We start from the raw sequence: 21393 nt of genomic DNA on the forward strand, positions 1-21393 counted from the left end.
TTTAAAATGTGCCTAATGGCTCTCGTGCCACAGAAACATGGAAGATGCAAGTGAGGACAAAATAGGCCCAGGCTGGGGGCTCACCTGAGCTCGTGGGCCTGGGGCCGGTAGGCCTGTGCGGTAATGCACCCCTGTGTACAGTAGCTTGAAAGCTTGTTATGACTGCATGGTTGACTTCATCGACAGATCCTTGGTATCTCTATTCACAGCTAAAGCTAAGGTTGGTTTTATTTTAATTGGCTTGGTGCAATATGTTAAAGTCCTTGTGAACATTTCAAAGGTTTCCCAAAAGTTTGAGTTGTTTGCTGGAAATGTCTCCTCTCAGGCTCTGGTGAACTATCTCTTAGAATATGTTCAGTAGAGATAAGTCTGGTACCAGGTTGAGTCTGTTGCACTCCGTTTCATCTATATCCAATCCCAGCACATCCCAAGTGGGCAGCGGAACTCTGATGCTAAAGTAACAAAATTCAGGCAACTCTGGAACACTTTGGCTAACTTTGTTCTGATTAAAAGCAATTATGATCTGGAATCCTAATAACTGCCAATCAGACAAGAGGCTGAGAGGTGTATAATCAATTTAACAAACCTGTGTTCTTTCCAAAGTCTTTTAATAGAATTAACTACAAGGCCCCCCGGTGCTTATGTCTCAAAAGCCATTTATGTCAGGTGTCACGTCTAGCGTCATTTGCACAGCCACCCCTTACATGTGCCACGTCTCTTGGTAAGGCAATTAAACAACTCCTTGTGAGGGAAAGGTTTCGAGGGTGTCAAACAATAAGATCAAGTACCGATGGCGTTGAATCTCTATGGCTAATATAATTACTCTCACAGAGGCAGCCACCAGATGCCCTTCTTGTGATATGTTCATTAATTAATGTTGTTGCATGGAGGGATTCCTCAAGAGAAACATTTACACAGAACTATAAAGGACAACCTTTCCCAATTATCTTCGTCCAAACCGTGTACCTGTAGTGCAACACATATAATTGGGCATGTTATTCATTGGAACTGATCAGAATTGTTCTGGCAGAGTTGTGGGAGTCCATGTTTGTGCATTATATCTTCTGAACTTCTGGGTGATTTATGAGCCTTAACCGCAGAGCTTATGACAGCTATGCATTAACAATTGATTTAGCCCCAACTCCCCTTTCACTTTGCTCACATCCCCAACATAGGGAAATTAAGGTTAATGGCCCTATCTTCGCACGCACGCACGCACGCACGGACGGACTTGATACTACCATGATACTGACCATAATACTGACCATGATACTGACATGATACTGACCATAATACTGACCATGATACTGACATGATACTGACCATAATACTGACCATGATACTGACTTGATACTGACCATGATATGGACATCAAGGTTAATGTGGTTAAACATACATTAGTTTTTTATTGAATTGTTAATTGTGTTATCAAACATAAATATCCAACATATCAGACAGTCTACATTTCCCAAAGAGGGTAAAACATATCCAACCACTCGGCCATCGGCACCCGTAAAGTTACGACATTTGTAAACCCATTTATCATACCATCAAAACCTGTGGGTGTGTTTGCATTGTACAGTATGTGCATGCACTCGTACTGTATGTGCACCAACTGCACATTACTACAGATGTATGTACCAGTGTTAATTTAGACAGAAATTTCATTTAGTTTTAGTCACATTTTAGTCATCTGAAATGTTTTAGTTTTAGTTTAGTTTTTGACTAAATATAAGATTTTAGTCAACTAAATCTACAGTTGATTTAGTCGACTAAGATGTATTTTGTCAGGCCTTGATGGCATCATTATGCCTGATTTCTACTTAGCTGCGTGCCGAAAATAACCAACTTTAGATCGTCTATTTTCGGAGCACGACACCCACACACAACCAAGCATAAAATGTCTTGTCTAGTCTAGTTTTTATTTGACACCGAGACATGATACTGACCATGATACTGACATGATACTGACCATGATACTGACCATGATACTGACATGATACTGACCATGATACTGACCATGATACTAACATGATACTGACCATGATACTGACATGACACTGACATGGTACTGACCATGATTTTGACATGATACTGACCATAATACTGACCATGATACTGACCATGATACTGACATGATACTGACCATGATTTTGACCATGATACTGACATGATGATGACCATGATACTGACCATGATACTGACCATGATTTTGACCATGATACTGACATGATGATGACCATGATACTGACCATGATTTTGACCATGATACTGACATGATGATGACCATGATACTGACCATTATACTGGCCATACTGACCATCATTACTGACATTATGCTGACCATGATATGGAGACACAATTAATATATTAAACTGGCATACTGTATAAGAGCACCTCAATGCTCCCCTTTCAGAAATACTGCTTCGAGCGCCTACCCACAATGTTCTGTGAGCGCCCCTGGGGGGTGGTACCACCCCTGTTGAGATACATTAATCTATACTTTGACTCAAGTACTTTGTCCACCACATCCTACAGCAGAGCACACTGTGAGCCCTGAGTCTGATGTTCAGGCCCCTGTGGCCGTAGCCATCTGGTGAAGAAGCATGGCCTTCTTTTCAATTTGGAGAAACTCTAAAACAAACGGCCCCAGTCTGCTTCACTGTGATCTCTATGCCTGTATTAAGAAGCTAACCCAGACACCGCCTACAGAATGTCTCCTTATCACTAACAGATCTATCTCCTTCAATGTGTTTGGGAATATATATATAGTGTGTGTGCAGCAACATATACTGTAGTACTGTACACACACATACACATCATGCACATACAAAAAGATGTACATGGTCTACATCAGTTGTATAAAACAGAACATTGCACTTAGTTGAAAATTTTATAAAACATAATGACAGACATATTAGGCAAGTGTTGCTATACATTGGAAAAAATGTCTATGTTACACATTAAGATGACCATTGGTCTCAGTCATTAAATAAATAGACTATGTAAACCGCAGAGCTTATGACAGCTATGCATTAACAATTGATTTAGCCCCAACTCCCCTTTCACTTTGCTCACATCCCCAACATAGGGAAATTAAGGTTAATGGCCCTATGTTCGCACGCACGCACGCACCCACGCACAGACTTGATACTACCATGATACTGACCATGATACTGACAATGATACTGACAATGATACTGACCATGATACTGACATGATACTGACATGATACTGACCATGATACTGACCATGATACTGACTTGATACTGACCATGATATGGACATCAAGGTTAATGTGGTTAACCATACATTTGTTTTTTATTGAATTGTATTGCACTTAGTTGAAAAGTTTATAAAACATAATGACAGACATATTAGGCAAGTGTTGCTATACATTGGAAAAAATGTCTATGTTACACATTAAGATGACCATTGGTCTCAGTCATTAAATAAATAGACTATGTAAAAAAAAAAGAAGAAAGAAATGTTTCAACATTTTTAAAATGTTTGGACAATTTTCAAAAATAGCCGATCTACAAGAACGCTTGTACTGTAGATAGTAATTCTGAAAAAACATTTGGAACATTTTTATAAATGTTTTTGAAAAGTTTCACCTAGAATGTCATAAGGTGAAACGTCTATGCCTGGCGTCAAAGCCTGGCATCAATGCCAGCTATAGGATTTCAACCCTGTCTCCGGACAACAACCAGTGTCTTTTCCTCTCGTCAGAAGGAACTCTCCATCTCGATCACGTCGGCGCCTTTTCCTCCCTCGCTCGGTTCCTTGCCAGGTTTGATGGACAGCACCGACTCCATTTCCTGGACAGGGGGCGGGACTGGGATCTTGTTGATCTTGGCGAAGCTCTGGCTGATGTCCATGAACGTCTTGTTTTTGGTCTCAGGCAGGATGGCGTACAGGTAGACAGCCCCCACCACGCAGAACACCATAAACACCAGGAAGGCATAGGTCTCCAGAATCTCCTGACAGAAAGACAAAAATAAAAAACACAATTATTCCTAATCAAGTCACCTGGGACACATACACTGTACAATGCAAAGGAATAGATGTAATGCCTTCGCATACATCCATTTATTTTGTTTAGGCAAACAAACAACAAATGGCTTAAAATCATACAGACTATACTCTGCAACACGTTTTGGGTGTAAAACTCTTCCTCAGGGAGCCTCCTTGGGGACTGTGGCACTTTAAATAGATCAGTGGTTCTCAAACGCTTTCATGACAATATATTCATGTCTGAATGTATTTTGTGCCAGGGACCCACCATACAAGTTTGTGATGTTAAAATGTTAACAAAATATTCTGAATGTTTCGCATTTTTGAGAACCACTGTGGTACGCTGTGACCACATGAGTACATGCACGCACATGCAGCCAACTGTTGGGATTTGTGCAGCTTCGTTTTACGAAATACTTCTTTGTTTTAATACCCTTTGGACAGTGACCTGCTCCGCCCATTTTACCATTAGCATAGATCCTATCATTGTTCAACCATCTCAACCTCTTGGCCTCCAGAGACACGTGTGTGTGTGTGTGTGTGTGTGTGTGTGTGTGTGTGTGTGTGTGTGTGTGTGTGTGTGTGTGTGTGTGTGTGTGTGTGTGGGGGGGTTGTGTATTGTGTGTAAGTCAGCCAGAACTTGACTTTTTAATTACAATGGAAGCAGAGCGTGGGTCTCTAAATTGAAATGCCGGGCCATGTTCTACAGAGTATTTAGTTGCAGTCCCACTGGACCACTGCCTAGCATTGCTAAATTGAATTGCTCTAACTCAGTGCTTCCCAAAACAGACCCATTTTTATGGGTCGCGAGTATACAATTGTTTCAAAAGAACAAAAAAAGGTAAATAATACAAACATGCATGTATGTATATACATACACACACACACACACACACACACACACACACACACACACACACACACACATTATGAAATTATGTGATCATAACACACCCAGCCCCGTCCAATCTAATGTTAAAGGATTTAGACATTTTTAATTTTCTCTGCTTGATGTTTAACTCTGGCAGTCAAACAAACAGTAGTGCCGCGTCTGCTTTTGCATCTGCTGTCGTCGCATATGGGATATGGAACATGACTTACATGATCGAAAGGGAGTGCACTCACGCATTTGAATATTTTATAACACGATGTGATTCCCCTGAGCACAGTGGCGAAAGATGGACTGAATTATTGGAACTGATTATGGTAACATGCGCTGTCAGACCCCATTTGATATGATTTCTATCTCAGTGGAACCCCAGTCTGGGCTACACTGTACAATCCTCAGCCTTATTTAACTCGAAGGAGAAGCTATTACACTTCCAATCGGGGAGAGAGTTCAGCAATCAGCATCTCCTGTGCGAGCATATTTTTCATGGTACATTGTAAAAATCCTAATCCTCAGTCTAACTCTGAATGTGGAGCCTTATCCCAGAAATAGAAATCATATCAACAGTAGCCTAAGTCATTTTGAAAAGTGTGTGTGTGTGTGTGTGTGTATATACAGTATACTTTGTTGTAAAAGTCCTAAGTTAAGCTTTGTCCTTTGTGTGCCAGCAATCTTTGTCATACTTGATCATACTACAGCGTCACACAAAAGCATCAAAAGTAGTAGATCCGCCAGCTTGTCTTGAGCTTGTAGATCTGCTACTTTTGCTATCTTTGAATTTGAATCCTTAATAGCAACTATTTTGGGTAGGTTTAGCAACTATTTTGATAGGATTAGCTTCCAAATTAAAACATATCATTAGTCTCTGTGTGTGTGTGTGTGTGTGTGTGTGTGGCAGTCCATGTTTAATATAAAATGTAGTCTATCACACAGCTAAAGTCTCTGAAACCTGACCTCGTCCACTGAGGTATGCCACTCAAAGAGATTAGTGCCAGATTTAAAAATACACATCAACAGATTATGCGGATGGAGATTTTCCGAGCGAGACAGACAAGTGGAGAAAGATTTGGTGTAAGCGACGGAAACTCGAATGACCCTCGAGAGTGTCGCAGCCATACAATCCTTTGTTCATGGGTTTCGGGGTGGGCAGGTGGGGGGGGGGGGGGGGGGGGGGGCTGCGGGCATAATTCATATAAGGCCCTGTCCACCTGGAATCAGAAATTCATGCTCACGCTCTCACTGCCAGCTACAAAAAGACACAAAGCAACAAAGCGTGTCTATCGCTGTTGAAGTGTTAATAAACACGCTTGTTGGTGTCAAGAATGTGTCAAGACGAGCAAGAAAATTATAAAGTAAAATATAGAGCCATGGGGTTCAAAATAACACGGAACTGGCTGACGGAAATAATTTGTTTTTCCCCCATTACAAGAAGGAATTGTGTGAAGAGAGAAGGTGATGGTGAAACAACACTTGGTGGTTTTGTAGCATTGCAGCTGCTGTTGAAGCCAGCTCAACTTGGATTGTAGCTGTGTGTATTTTGTAGCGGCGACAAACGTCGGCCGTCGCTTTGTAGCTTCATGTCACTGGCTTCCATTGAAAATGTATGCCAGACTTTGTAGCCGGCAGTGTGAACGCAGCATTTAGTGTGCCCAAACAACCGTGACCTCATTGACGAACTGCTTACCGCTTGGATCTGTGTGGTTACATCACCACTCCTGTGAGTCCCTGACATTGCCTTTCTCTTCAGAATACACAAGGGTGAGACTATTATGCATAAAGTCAGACTATATCTGTTACAGTTCTACTGCTGCACCTTATGAATATAACTGCTGCTATTTTAACTGTCTCATATACTGTAGAGTACCATTGATATTTCCTCTAACCATGCACCTGGGACATACATACCCACAGACTGTTAGAAGGTTTCACAACTTGGGATGCCCAAAAAGGAGGCAAAAAGGCTGGCAAAGTATTGTGCTGTCTCTGCTATAATAAGCCGCCATATATGGCAGAGCGCTGCTACTTATACCCATAGAGTACTGAGTGACAAGCTTATTGTATCATGAAGACATATGCCATGATTTTGTGAATGTAACCTTAACTGAACCTTTAATATTTGTGTCCTTGTATGCTCTCCTGTATGTGGACATGAATAAATTGTTAAACTGTGTGTGTGTGTGTGTGTGTGTGTGTGTGTGTGTGTGTGTGTGTGTGTGTGTGTGTGTGTGTGTGTGTGTGTGTGTGTGTGTGTGTGTGTGTGTGTGTGTGTGTGTGTGTGTGTATATACATATGTGTATGTATGTCTTACTCTACTCATTTCAGAAACATCTGGAAAATGCAACCTGCTTGTATGTACAGTACGTAATTCACTCTACTCAGATTTGGAATATTTGAATATCTTTTCCTTGTTCTTTCTTTCTATCTCTACTCTACTCTTCCCTCAAAACTACAAATGATGGGAGATGAATAATTCAAATATATAAATAACGACAAACAATTTCACCCACTTCTTTACACCGGTAAACAATAAATAATGCACATATAATAACTTGAGTGAAAAGGAAGTTTTAGTTGAAGAAGTTGAACAGCTAATGTACGTTGAAAACAAGCCACACTGTAGATTACCTGACCCACTTTCACACTGTGACACTCTGTTAACCCATTAAGACCTGAGGCCGACTCAACAAATACCCTCTAAATCAGTGGTTCTCAAACTCTTTTGTGCCAAGGACCCCCAAAATGATATGTAATTGGCCGCGGACCCCTCATCTGTTTTTTTTTGCGCCAGGGACCCCCAGAAGAGAAGATTTGTGTTAAAAACGATTTTTCTAAAATGTAAAAAAGTAGCAGATGTACAAGCTTGCAGCGTGGCACAAATTGACGCACTGTGAGCTTGTGTACAGTATCTGATATCTTTGAGAACCACTGTTCTAAATCAGGGATGGGCAACTGGCGACCCGCGGCCCGCATGCGGCCCGCACCGTCACTCAATGCGGCCCCAGGCCAAAATCCAATTTTTGCACTTTTGAAATCACAAAGAAAAACTAAGTAATCTAAACATATCCAAAATGGTGAACTATTGCCTTCAGCTGTCCCAAACATGCAACTTTCCATGAACCATTTTAATTACAACAGTCCACCAGTAGAGCGCGCTCTCGTTTATTTTAATAGAAGCCTTATTAATTATAATTCTAGTGTTCATTTTTTGTAAATTTTCCATGATTTTTCAAAAAATAGCCAAATAAATCTTAAAATGACACAGATGCGTTCCCAGTCTTAATGGATTAAAACCCCTATATACTTACAGTATATTAGTAAACTTGACCAGAGTTGGCTCTGTACTGATCTTTTTCCACCCCTCTACTTCAAATGTCTTTGCCCGAAAATAGCCAATGTACTTACAAGCTCATATTGCTGCATTGTGAGCGTATCTACTATTTTCTGCGAATGTTCCCCCAGAATAGGGATTTGTACTATATAATGGAGATAAGGCTGATGGAGCTCGAGGCAGAGAGAGGATCTGTAGGTGCACATAGAAAGCCTGTGCGTGAGTGTGTGTGTGCATGCACAGTGGTGTAAAGTAACTAAATACATTTACTGGAGTATTTCCAATTGTGAGTACTTTTACTTCTACTCCATTACATCTCAGAGGCAAATATACTTTTACTCCGCAAAAATTATTTGAAAAGATTTAGATTATTATTGCAAAACATGCATTACCCACTTCAGCCCCATATACTGTACATTTCGGCCATTTGATGGTAGATCGGCTATTTTCAAAAGATTTTTATACGTTTTATTCATTTGAAAACTTGTGAAATGGGACATTCTGCATAATGAGTAGAATGTAGAATGAGTACTTTTACTTGTAAGAGTATTTCTGCATTGCAGTATTGATACTTTTACTTAAGTAAAACACGTGAGTGATTCTTTCCACCACCGTGCCTGCGTGCGTGTGGAGGGAGAGAGATGGAGAGAGACAGAGGAGGAGACCGAGATCGGGAGTGAGAGAGAGTTTATTTGGGTGCGTCAGAGCTTTGTGCAGAAGATGTCGAGGCTCGAGGCTTCCTGGCGGGAGGCACACTTAAGGACAGGGAGAGAGGAGAGGAGAGGAATTCACGCATGGCTTAGTTGTACACAAGATTATCAGGAAGCCGACTGACACTGTGTACCAATGCTGTGAGCTTTCGTTGGTGTGCATCCGTGCTAAAGAATCCTGGGAACACGACAAGCAGTGGGTTTTGCATTACAACGGCTCATTAAAATAATGAATGCTAATAATGGAAATAACGGGGCTAAGCCAATTCCTCCACCGAACCGTATCACTTGGGCCACACGGGCACACGCACACGCACACACACAAACACACACACACAGTAAATTAGCTCAATGTGGGTGGGAAAAAAATGATGTCTCATTAGGTTTTTCTTTCCCCAGAAACAGTCAAAACTACTCTAACTGGTAAATGTATAGTCTGTCATTTCTGTTCAACAGTGTTCCATCCATCCACTAAAGGCAATTAATTCTGAGGAAGGGAGACACAGCTCATGAAGCCACTTCCTCCAACTATAACCAGTATACAACCCTCTTGTCTTACACTAGAGCAGTGGTCCTCAAGCCTTTTTAATTTCAAGGACCCCCATAACTCTTAAGGTCCTTACACACCGGGGCGAATTCTTCATGCGAATAAATACGTTTTTTTTGTCAATGCAAGCGTCCACATCAGTTTCGCGAAGCGAAAAAGCGCCTTTTAATTATTCGGAACGAGTCCGAATTTTCCGTATATTTTTTTTAATGTCAAGGACCTCCAAATTAATATATATTTGGCTGCAAACCCCCATCTGAAAATATATTGTGCCAGGGACACAGATATAATTTGTGAAAAATGTTAAGTTTTTTATTTTTATTTTTTTAATAAGCTTGCAGATCGGCTATTTTCAGATAGCCATTGTATACGTTGTATTTAAGTAGTTAAACTGATTTTGATGCTATATACAAATTTAGCATATGAGGACTCCGTGGAACCCCCCCAAGGAACCCTAGGGGTCACCGCCACCCGGACCCCACGTTGAGAACCACTGCACTAGAGCCTCGTGGTTTAATAGAGATGTATTTTTTCATTCAAGCCCTGACATTAGGATTATCTGAATACACTGTCCCTGTTTCCACGAAACGGGCCTGTCCCTCTGACGATTAACTGTCCGTCTGATTTACAAAAGCGAGGGAGGGGAAAATAAAAACAGACGGGGGAAAGAGCATAGCTGTCCTTTTAAGGGTTTAGATCAAAAAGCTGAAACAATTCCCCAATGCCGATCCCAGTAATGAGATTTGAGCTGGGAAGTAATAGTAATTTTGAGTGCCCTAAGCCCACACTGCTGTAATATAGCAGCTACGTTTCACGGGATGTACTCGTCTGAAATGTAAACTTGAGTGAACTCCAATGAGCCAGATTTGCGACTTGCTGTGCTGCATCGTTTACCTGGCTCGTCTGGGCTCATTTGCTAACACTGGAAATGATTATTGTAGCTGCGCAGACACATGAGCTGCATTTAAAGCAGTGAGCGAGAGTTACTCGCATTAAAGTTTGACTTTATTATTAAAGCTAACATTAGCTATGAGCTATTTTAATTGATGGTATAAAAGCAGGATAATCATCTGAGATTTGTGGGTTATAAAAAAATAAAATAAAATCCTCCGCTTCCTGTTGTTGGGGGTTTAATTAGCCTTTCCTTCAAGCATAGATAGATAGGATAAATAAATAAATAGGATACTTTATTGGCAGTTTAAAACAATCACAACAATGTCATTCATTAGGAAAACGCCAACGTGGACTATACACAAAAAAGCCGTAGCTTGTTTCCATTGTGGTCCACTTCGCATCGTTTGTTAATTGTCTGCATATAGCGCATTAATCCAAGGTTGTAGATCTGCTATTTTTGCAGAATCTTTGCCTAATATGACAAGGCCCAACAGGGACACTATTAGTGTTCTTTATTATTATGGTTAATTCAAACTTTCTAGCGATAATAGAAACAAACAGCAGTGGATCAAGCAGCGTATAACCATCTGGGAATCGGAACGTCTGATCTCTGGCTCCTGGCTGGCTTCATGTTGAACTGCTCCCGATGAGCAGCTTGTGAATGTGTGTGAATGGATGAATGTAACACACATTGTAAAAAGTCAGTTGAAGACCTCAGACGGTTGGTTCCATTATTTGGTATATTCGGCTCACAGGCGCCGCTCTATCCTGGTTCGAGTCCTACCTCTCCAATTGGACTTTCTCTGTTCAGCTGGGGGAATTCTCATCGCCTAGGGCCCCCTAAACATGTGGGGTCCCCCAAGGCTCTAACTTAGGTCCACTACTATTTCTACTATATATGCTACCTCTAGGGTACATTTTTGACAACATAATATTTCATAATCTGGATATATGATGTCCAGATTTATCTACCTCTCAGAACAAATTCCACTAACTCTCCAGTCACTGCTCGCTTACAGAATGTCAAAACCTGGATGGACCAAAATGTTCTCACACTCTCATAAAACTGAGATTATAATATTTGGCCATGACACCATCTCTCACCCTACACTATCCCGGACACCCTTATGTCCACTCATCTGCCAAAAACCTCTGGGTAACTTTTGACAGTGCCTTCAAATTTAATCAACACATCAGCTCCGTCGTTAAAACCAGCTTTTTTCAATTAAGACTTCTCGCCACGGTTAAGGCATATCTCCCCCGCCATCAACTGGAGATGGCTATAAGCCTTCATTTCATCTAGATTAGATTATTGCAATTCCTTATACACTGGTATAAAGCAGTCCTTACTCAGACGTCTGCAGCTCGTACAAAATGCAGCGGCTCGCCTCCTTACAGGTACAAAAAGACGTGAACATATTAGCCCTGTCCTGGCCTCACTTCACTGGCTCCCTGTTCATTTTAGAATCGATTTTTAGCTGCTTTTATTTACTTATAAATCACTAAATGGGCCGGCTCCGCCATACCTCTCTGCGCTCGTGGAACCTTACATCCCAGCTTTGAAGTTTTTATTTTGTTTTGATGCTTTTATTTGTTTTTTTGTTTTGACCATGTACAGCCCTTTGGTCAGCTTGGCTGTTGTAAACGTGCTAAATAAATAAGGTTTGATTTGATTTATAATGCACTGCTGGACTGGTATGCTGCTAAGTCATTTCCGGGAACTATTGATAGGCTCCACGATCCGCCATTGCTGTAATGTAATGCAGTGGTTCTCAACCTTTTTAGGCCGGGACCCAAAATAATCATATTTGAACTGGGGACCCCCCACCCTGACAAGCACTTGGAATGTAGGAGTTGAAGCATTACATTTAGTTTGACTCGGTTCCAAAGATAAATATTGTGAAAATAGCTGATCTACAAGCTCACGTTGCGAGGCTTTTTTCTTATATCATTTGACAATTTGGCCAATGTTGGACCAGTTTTAATAGTATAGTTTGTTGATTACTTTTGACACGGTAATGGTCTTTTTCTTTTCTTTTTTATTATTAAAAAGGTCTTAAGAGTCCTTAAATTGTCACTTCACTGTCATCGGAGGACCCCCCCAAAATCACGTGGGGACCCCCCTGGGGGTCTCCCGACCCACAGGTTGAGAACCACTGATGTAATGTAGTACTTGTTTAACAGACACGTTCCTTCAGCTTCCTTCTGAGGTTCCGAACAGTGAGTGCTGTTCAGTGGATAGGCCGGCCGTTTCTCAATACGAAGAATGCATGAAACATACTTAGGCCTGTCACAATTATTACATAATCTTCTAATTGCAATTATTTGAGATAATCGCAATTATTTTTGCATAATCGTCATCGTTTCCACGTCGAAAGATTTTCAAGCGCTTTATGACGCGTTGTAAGCTTGTAGATCAGCTATTTCTGCTTTTTTGTATGTATAAAAAATATTAAATATGTCAATAATTTCTTTGTATATTTCTGTTATTTGTCATATCTGCCCTGTGCATTTTTTTATTACGAAGCCTAAAAGGCTTCATATATTCCAATGTTCAATGCCAAACACACAATTAAATCGTTAATCGCAATTACTTGAGTGACAATTAATAGTCAACTTAAATTTGTAATCGTGACAGCCCTAAACATACTTGCTTCCTTGGGAACAATTCTCGACCAGAGACCAGAGAGAGATCTTTCTAGTTTGAGACGGACTTGTACACGTGTTCATGTGATCATGTAGGCCTACTGCAGCTTAGTAGGCCTACATAAAAGTTGGAGCAGATTTTCAGATATGCATCAAAATATTAATAATATTAATTCAAAATCAACACTATTGACATCTCGACCTAAATGTTCTCAGAAGTTAATTTCATAACGGTTGTTTATTCTGCTAACATTGACATTACCGCTCGTTGCATCGGGAGACGCCATTATTGTTGTATCAAATTGCCTTTTATTCTCAAATGGTCTCCACAAAAATAACACGGTTTAGTCATAAAAAAGGAAAATATAATGACATTCATTACCATTTCAATGAGACATTGATTGGAATTTGATTTGGTTTGTGCTTGGGGGAGAGAAAACAATACAATAGAAACACTCCTTGAATATATATTTGTTTTTTTTTAAATCTTCCAACAAATCAAATAAAACAGAATAAGTGACTGGTGCACTGAAAAGAAAACCCACTAGCAGACTCGAGTTCAGTTAATGTATGAACCGATGATGAGGCAGATGATATGGCGAGCCGGGTTAGAGATTCATGGCTATGGATTCTGGTCGTCAGTAAGTGGACAAAGCGATGCAAGGAGCGGAAACCCCCACTGCACGCCCCCGGGACCCCATGGGACCAGTGGAGCTTCAGTCAACTGACCGACAGACAAAGCAGCCCTGGGTAAAAATAACCCACTCTCACTGCCTTTTTTCTCTCGCACTTACCCTCTCCTATCAAGCATCCGATGGCCTTATCTCCGTCTCTTTCTACCTCTCCTTTTGGTGGCTCCCTGCCTGTCCTTTGTCACCATTATCTGTCTAATTGCATAATAATTCCACTTGCCCTTCCTTTGACTGACACTTATTGTTGTGACCAATGTCATTGTGCTCCCATCATATTGTAGGACCCGTCTATCTTATCGAGTCATCACCCTCTTTCTGTCAGTGTCTGTCTCTCAAAGAAGAAACCAGCATGCAGCCACACGCACGCACACACGCACTCAAGCGCGCGCACGTCGCACGTGCACAATTACTCTGTTTCTCTCACTATGATTCCAGTCTGGCAATAGGGAATGAGGTGACATTGTATGAGAAAAGGCATCTCAGAGGAGAGGGAACATCGTCACTGTCGCGTAGAATCCTTGTATGTCCAAAACTGTTGCTTTTCAGGAAATGGATCCAATGTCAGTGGCGTGGGAAGGGGGGGGGCTATGGGGGCTGCAGCCCCCCTGGTGATGGGAGCAGCCCCCCTGGTGATGGGAAGAAAAAAAAAAAAAAAAAAAAAAAACTTTTTATTTTATTTTATTTTTTATAATATATATATATTTTATGGATCATAGCAGTCTGTTACGGTCATGGATGAACTTCAACCTGGTGTTTGCACTGTCTTTCTGCCTTTTTGTGTGGGGAAAAACACAGAAAACCCCCCAAAAATCACAAAAAAATCGAGGAGTCCCCCACGACGCACAGCCCCCCTAGGTATTAAGGACTTCCCGCGCGCCTGTCCAATGTAGTCATTATTTAGTCACAAGCTCTTGTTAATGCTCATTGGTTCAAACGTTATACAACCTGCATACATACTTACAGTAACCACTTTCACTTCTCCACAAGTAAAGCTCAAAACGAGTCGCGATGCGACACGTTGTGAGCTTGTATATCAGCTGTTTCTGCTACTTTTGTGTTACACTCTAGCTAGTAGCCCATAGTTTATGGGGGGAGGGATAAAAAAAAGTTGAAACATGGAGATACAAGGTTTCTGCCTGACAGCAACGATATGGCAAGATGTTTAATTTGCTTCCATCAGATCTCTTGACACTCCTCAGATGGGGTTTCACAGAGCTCCGGGGGCCCACCTGATTAGAACAAATGGCTCCGGCCGACAATAATGGAATCACACATTATGCCTGACAGGGCCGAAACCAGCGGAGATGAAGCAATTTTCTGTCGATTGTGCCAGTTTACTGGCTCATCAAGGTTGATTTTCTGCCGGCAGCTGGTAACTCCCCACCGGCACAGCTTGAATGACAGGATTGTAACCAGTGGGGAAGACAAAAGGAAGCCGGTAAACAGTGCGAAAGTGAAAATGGCACACACTAACTAAAGTTGCAACCCCGTTCAGAATGGTGTGAAGATTCTGTCAAATTTCCCAAAGTGACTGCTGTGCGATTAACCCATTAAGACCGGGAACGCATCTGTGGTCATTTTAGATTTCTTTGGCTATTCAAAAAATAGCAGATTTACAAGCTCATAGCACGGCACAGAGTGCCGTTCTATGAGCTTGTAGATTTGCTATTTTTGAGAAATCGTGACCATATATAACAATATAAATATATTTTGAAAGTGACCATTAATTCAAATCTTTGCTTCTGGGAGTCCTGGAACAAAATACTTATTTTTTATTTATTTTGTACTGTTTAAAAAAAAACTGATTTAGAAAACATTTTTAGAATCGGCCTCAGGTCTTTATGGGTTAATCTAAATCAGCTCGCTGGACACCAGGAGGGAGGGATGGGTAAGATGCTCGGATGTTTGTGAGCAGAGCTCAAATGGAGAAGGAGATAGCTAATTAGCTCTGAAGTCACAACAGTTCATTACAGAAAGGACACTATCTCCCCTAGTGGGAAAAAGCTTTCCTCATGGGATCAGTAGAGGTTATCTTATCTTGCTTGTTGCTTGTTTACTCCACTGACTATGAGTAACAGGATATTTTACATGATTGCCAACAATATTCCATAATAGGCACACTAGGCTTCATGTGGTTAATTCAAACTTTCTAGTGATAAGTAAGTAACAAACAGCAGTGGATCAGGAGGCAGAGTATCTGAGAATGAGAAGGTTTGATCTCTGGCTCCTCCTGGCTTCATGTGGAAGTATCCTTCAGCAATAATTGATCCTCTAACTCAGTGGTTCTCAACCAGTGGTCCGGGGGACCCAAACCCTTATGGAACCTGAAATTGGTTCCGAGATCCGAGATGAGCCGACATAATAAAAAGAAAGACGCACCGGATGGCACCGGATGGCACCCACTGTTTTATGCACCCGACAAACCTAAAATGCTGTTCTAACACAGCCTAACAAGAGTTATTGACAAATCAATTACATTAAATTGCGTAATCCATGATCACACATACCACGGTGCACTTTGATTCCACGGAGGTATAGTTTGTGCGTGCGGCCAATACACAACAACGCAGCACAACACAATGGGAACGGTGGGGCGCTATCGTGCTAGACCAGTGCCGGTCGGGAAAATAAATAGACCAGTCCATCTCAATAGTGTCCCCCCTTCTGACCCGCCCTCCGGCGCATATGACCTTTATAGATCTTTAACTCTTGAGAACGTAAAATGAAACCAAATGGACTTATGAGTCCATTTGGTTTCATTTTACGCTCTCAAGAGTTAAATTATTGTTAAAAATCTTGCATTACTTAATCAAATAATATTTTTTTACAGTTCTTTTGGGGGGGGGGGGGCTTTTATGTCTTTATGGATAGGACAGTAGGCTGACAGGAAATAAGGAGAGAGAGATGGGGGGTGACATGCAGAAAAGGCCTTCGGGATCGGGACTCAAACCCGCAACACGCTGTCAGGCTACATTGAGCCTAGGTGCCTGGACCGCTACGCCAGCGGTCCAAGCCCTTAATTAAAGAATTGTTATTTTGAACGTTTGCCTGTTATCAAATCAAATCAAAGCAAAGTTTATTTATATAGCACAGTTATGACAAGATCAACCAAAGTGCTGTACAGGTAAAAAAAAAACACAACAAAGAGCAAACAAGGCAATATAAACAGACAATAGCATACAATAAAATAAGCGCAAATAAAACATTAGCACCAGTCAGGGAAAAGACAGGGCTACATCAGCTATCACTGAAGGTCAGGGAGAAGAAATGAGTCTTTGATGCGTATGGGCAAATGATTCCAGAGCCTGGGGGCAGCCGCCGCAAAGGCCCGGTCACCCCTGTTTTTTTCTCAAGGCTCTAGGTGGAGAGTGGTCGGAAACTAGATCAGCAAGGGACGGGGGTGCCAAACCATTTAGAATTTTATAAACAAACATTAAAATCCTAAAATCAATTCGGAAGCGGACATCTCTCCAACATCAAAACAGCATGGAACTGTGGACAAAATAATATCCAACGATAACAAAATATTCTAAGTCTTAGGTCTGAGAATCTAAATCTCATCAAATGGTGATCCGTGGCTCAAATGCCGAATAAATAATGGACCTTGAAATGAAAAGTATTGAAAACCACTGCTCTAACTGCTCCCGATGAGCAAGTTGTGAATGAGTGTGAATGGGTGAATGTAAAGCGCTTTGGATGAATGCGCTATAGAAATGCAGACCATTATATGAATGCAGACCATTAATGCAGACCTGTCAAATTGGGAGGTTAACCGCACATCTCTGAGGATTATCCTGCTTTTACTATGGCCACTTAAAATAGCTCATAGCTAAAGTTAGCTTTAATAATAAATTCATATTAATATTCATTTTAAAAGGTGATGAGGCTGCGACGTCAAAGGTGAGCGGTTAAATGAAAGTCACGGACACCCAGTCAATAATAATTGAGTATTCTTCATGGCTATGGTATGGGCTGATATTTCTTTGAAGATATAATGGACGTTTGAATTTAGCTCTAGGGATGTTTTTCAGCTAGACTTTTCCAATCAATCCATGCGTTTAACCAGTAATGTAACTTTGACCCAAGAACTACGGCCATGAAAGTTATCAGTGATGGACTACCTATAGTTTCTCTTTGACTTCACTCTCTCCGTCTACAGATTTGCCTCCTACTACGCTAGCCAAACTTGACCCTTTATATCATGCTGCTTTCAGATACATTTCCAACTCTGCTTATACAGTAGGACTCATCATTGCCAGCGTTATTCTCCATTTGGTTGGTCTTCTTTATCTACAGGTTACAGCATTGGTATGATATCTTCAAAGCTCTACTTGGTAATCTGCCAGTTTATATTTGCTCCAAATTCAATTTAATTAGAAACTCTTTTAACCTCAGATCAAACGCTTGGTTGCGTTATACAGTACCTGTAACTCGGACTGAGGCAGGTAAAATAAATTTGATTTATTTAGGCCCTTGATCTTGGAACGAGAACAATTCAGAAAAGAGTAAACATATCCTTGGCTTTGTTAAGGAGTATTAAAAGGATTATCACAGTCTAGCCCCCTTTAATTATTGTTATATTGACTCTTTAACCTTTTATTGTTTTAACCCTTTAAACCTTTTATTTTCTCTCATATTATGAGTTATTTCAGTAGTCTGTGTTTTTAATGTTTGCTCTTTGTGTAAATGTCTAACTTATTTGCCTCTTGCCCAGTTCATTCCTGCAAAAGAAATTTAGATCTCACTGTTTTTACTGGTTAAATAAACGTTATAGTCTCTGAAAGTTGATTTGCATACCGTACTGAAATGAATGAAAACCAACGCCTTCCTGTGAAATCTAACACATTATTACCATAGCTTTGCAAAATGCTGGCCAGTAACATCAAGTCGTATAATACACTACTGTATACCCAATACACTATACCCGTATTGGGTCTTTAAGTCCCCTCAAGGGAAGCAACAGCTGTAATCCCTAGAGAAATAAAGTGATTTATGTGTTTTCTTGTGTCCGTTACACGTCAGGTGTCATGTTTGGTGGATGTTTGAGTGGCAGGGCAGGGAGAGCTGGTGGACATGTGTCATCATGTCACATGTGATGAGATGTCAACACGACAACATGTCAATCCATTCAAATGTCCAGCGATGGCGTGATCAGACGTTCATTCGGTGCTTCGACTAACACAGCATTACATTGCGAAGCATTGTGAGCTTGTAGATTTATTGACATTTATAGACATACACTGACACACCCAAAATAGGGATGTCAGGGTAAACAACTTAAACCCCAGCATCCTTATTGTGCAAGGCTTTCACTGAAAATAGCAGATCGACAAGCTCGTCGATCGGCTATTTTCAGGGAAAGCTTACCCCACAATAACATAAAAAAGAATAGACACTAGCATAGAGCCCTGAGGGACTACGGTCACCCATATGGGGTTTAAGTGGTTAAAGTGGCTAATGACTTCTGCAGAACTCTTTTCATTATCAAGAATGTTGATGTTTTTCAAAAATAGAGTTAGAGTCTGTCAAAAGGATACAACACATACAAAAAAAAGCTTGAGGGCCTACACAGCAATTCCATTGGGTTAACGAGCCTATACAGAGTATGGCTTTCCCATCCGTGTCTGCAAGGTGATTCTATAGGAGTATATAGGTTCAGGGTGCTGATGATGATGATGCATTTGAACAGAATCGATAATTGAAGGTCGTGCCGTTGGCTGTCATGCTGACTGACTGACTGGCACGCTATGGTGTGTGTGTGTGTGTGTGTGTGTGTGTGTGTGTGTGTGTGTGTGTGTGTGTGTGTGTGTGTGTGTGTGTGTGTGTGTGTGTGCACGCGTACGTGTGCGTGTGTGTGTGTGTGTAAACATTGTATGTGTTAGTAGATTAATAGATCTCATTTGCCCTTGTGTTTTCAAAACCTTCGCCTCTGTGAATTAATGATGCATTAATGAGCTGCGCTTCACATTCTTTGATCTGAAAAAGTGAGGATAATAACGATGGTTCATGTTATTAGTGAAGATAACGGGGGTTCATATTATGCATGTAGTTGCTGTCGGGCAGAAACCGCTTAGCTCCATATTCTAACTTTTTGACAAATAATCGTAATCTACCATAAGGATGCCGGGGTTCAAGAGGTTATTCTATCCATTTGTAACTCTGAGAGTGTGTATAAACGTGTACTGTGAGTTAAATTAACACAGGATTTTACAGCATGCAATGTTGATGTGTGATTCATTCAGCAATTGGGCAGTTCTGCAAGACTTCGATTCCCAACCCTTCAAAACTGCACAATTACAGATATTAAATTGTGTGTAGGCTTGCAGCAAAGTGCTGGTTCTGTCTGGAACTGATAACGATTCATATAAAAAACTAGTAATCACAGCAGAAATAACTGCCTTTGGTCTCACGTCTTCCCTGTAAACCTGTGTGCGATCTATGTTCAGGTTTACTGCACCCAATATTTGTCTCAGAAATGTTCCTGGCATCTGTAGCTGCAGTGCATAATGTTTTGATGTGAATAAAAAGTTATTTTGTCCAATCTGTAGAACTAACACAACTGCGGTGGCTGTAGTTGGCCTGACTGCTCTTCTATTGAGATATTTAGATCCAGTGGTCACCGGGTAGGACCACTAGTGCTAAACAAGAGGTACTGCATGAAGGTGAAATCACAATGAATCCTCTGCTCAAACGGGCTTTCCATTATAGCGTTAATATAGTTTTGGTGGTCATGGGGGGGGGGGGGGGGGTTTGAATCCTGGGAAGGACACTTTTTTTTTTACGGATTGCAGCTTTAAAAACAGCTGGGGTTGGAGGCACGGTGGCGCAGTCGGTAGCGCTGTCGCCTCACAGCTAGAAGGTCCTGGGTTCGATTCCCGCCGGGGGACGCTGTGGGCGCTGGGGGTGTGTCTTCTCCTCCGCGTCATCAGCGCCCATACCCTAGGTGGGGTTGGCGAAAGGGCCTACTCTGTGTGGAGTTTGCATGTTCTCCCCGTGTCTCCTAGGGTAGTTAATACCCTCACAAAAACATGTAGTAATCCTGGTCGCTATACCGCCTCCCCCATGACAGCCGGGGCGCCTGATGGAGGGGAAGGGAACTGGTTGGAATAACGTGTTCCTTCCACGCGCTACGTCCAACCAGGGAAACTCCCTCCTGTCAGGTGACAAGAAGGTCAGTTGGCTCTCATGCCTGAAGGAAGCATGAGCTCGGCCCTGGCCTCCCTACTGTGGGGGACTGGTGTAGTGCTGGTGTAGGGCGGGTGTAGCGCCCAGGATCACTTAGGAAATTGGCACCGGGTGAAAATAATGGGTTACAAAAATCGCGGGATAAAAAATGTAAAGAAAAAAAAAAAAACAGCTGGGGTTTCCTCATCAGACCGATGACAGGCTTCAAGACATGCTTCTGTGTGCTGGGAAGCACATTTTGCTCCATTGAAGTCTCTAGCTTGCACCCTCAGAGAGATTTCCCTGCTAAAGGGCAAACACTCCCAAAAAAAAGAAACTACACAAACTTTACAATGTATTGTGGCTCTGTGGATTAGATCATAATGTATTGATTTTTTTGCGGGGGGGAAGGGGGGGGGGGGTTACCTTCCTCCCAGCTGTCCCCATCACCTTCAAGTGTAATCTAACTCGATGGATGGCTGTTGTGGCGGAAGGACAGAGAAGCG

The 21393-nt window shown here is 41.5% G+C and overlaps 1 protein-coding gene across 1 annotated transcript in view; it reads right to left on the reverse strand.

The window, feature by feature from the left end:
- Positions 1-3728: 3728 nt before the first annotated feature.
- Positions 3729-21393, reverse strand: part of slc2a9l2 (solute carrier family 2 member 9, like 2) — a gene marked incomplete at both ends in the record, with an annotated part of 201388 nt that continues 183723 nt past the window's right edge. The window contains one exon of the mRNA XM_080423537.1: positions 3729-3983. Within this exon, the coding sequence (XP_080279663.1) occupies positions 3729-3983 (255 nt within the window). The remainder of the gene's footprint in view (positions 3984-21393) is intronic.

This window comes from Gymnoscopelus braueri (genome assembly GCF_963280865.1).
Source record: "Gymnoscopelus braueri genome assembly, chromosome: 3".
In the NCBI taxonomy this organism is placed as follows: Eukaryota; Metazoa; Chordata; class Actinopteri; order Myctophiformes; family Myctophidae; genus Gymnoscopelus; species Gymnoscopelus braueri.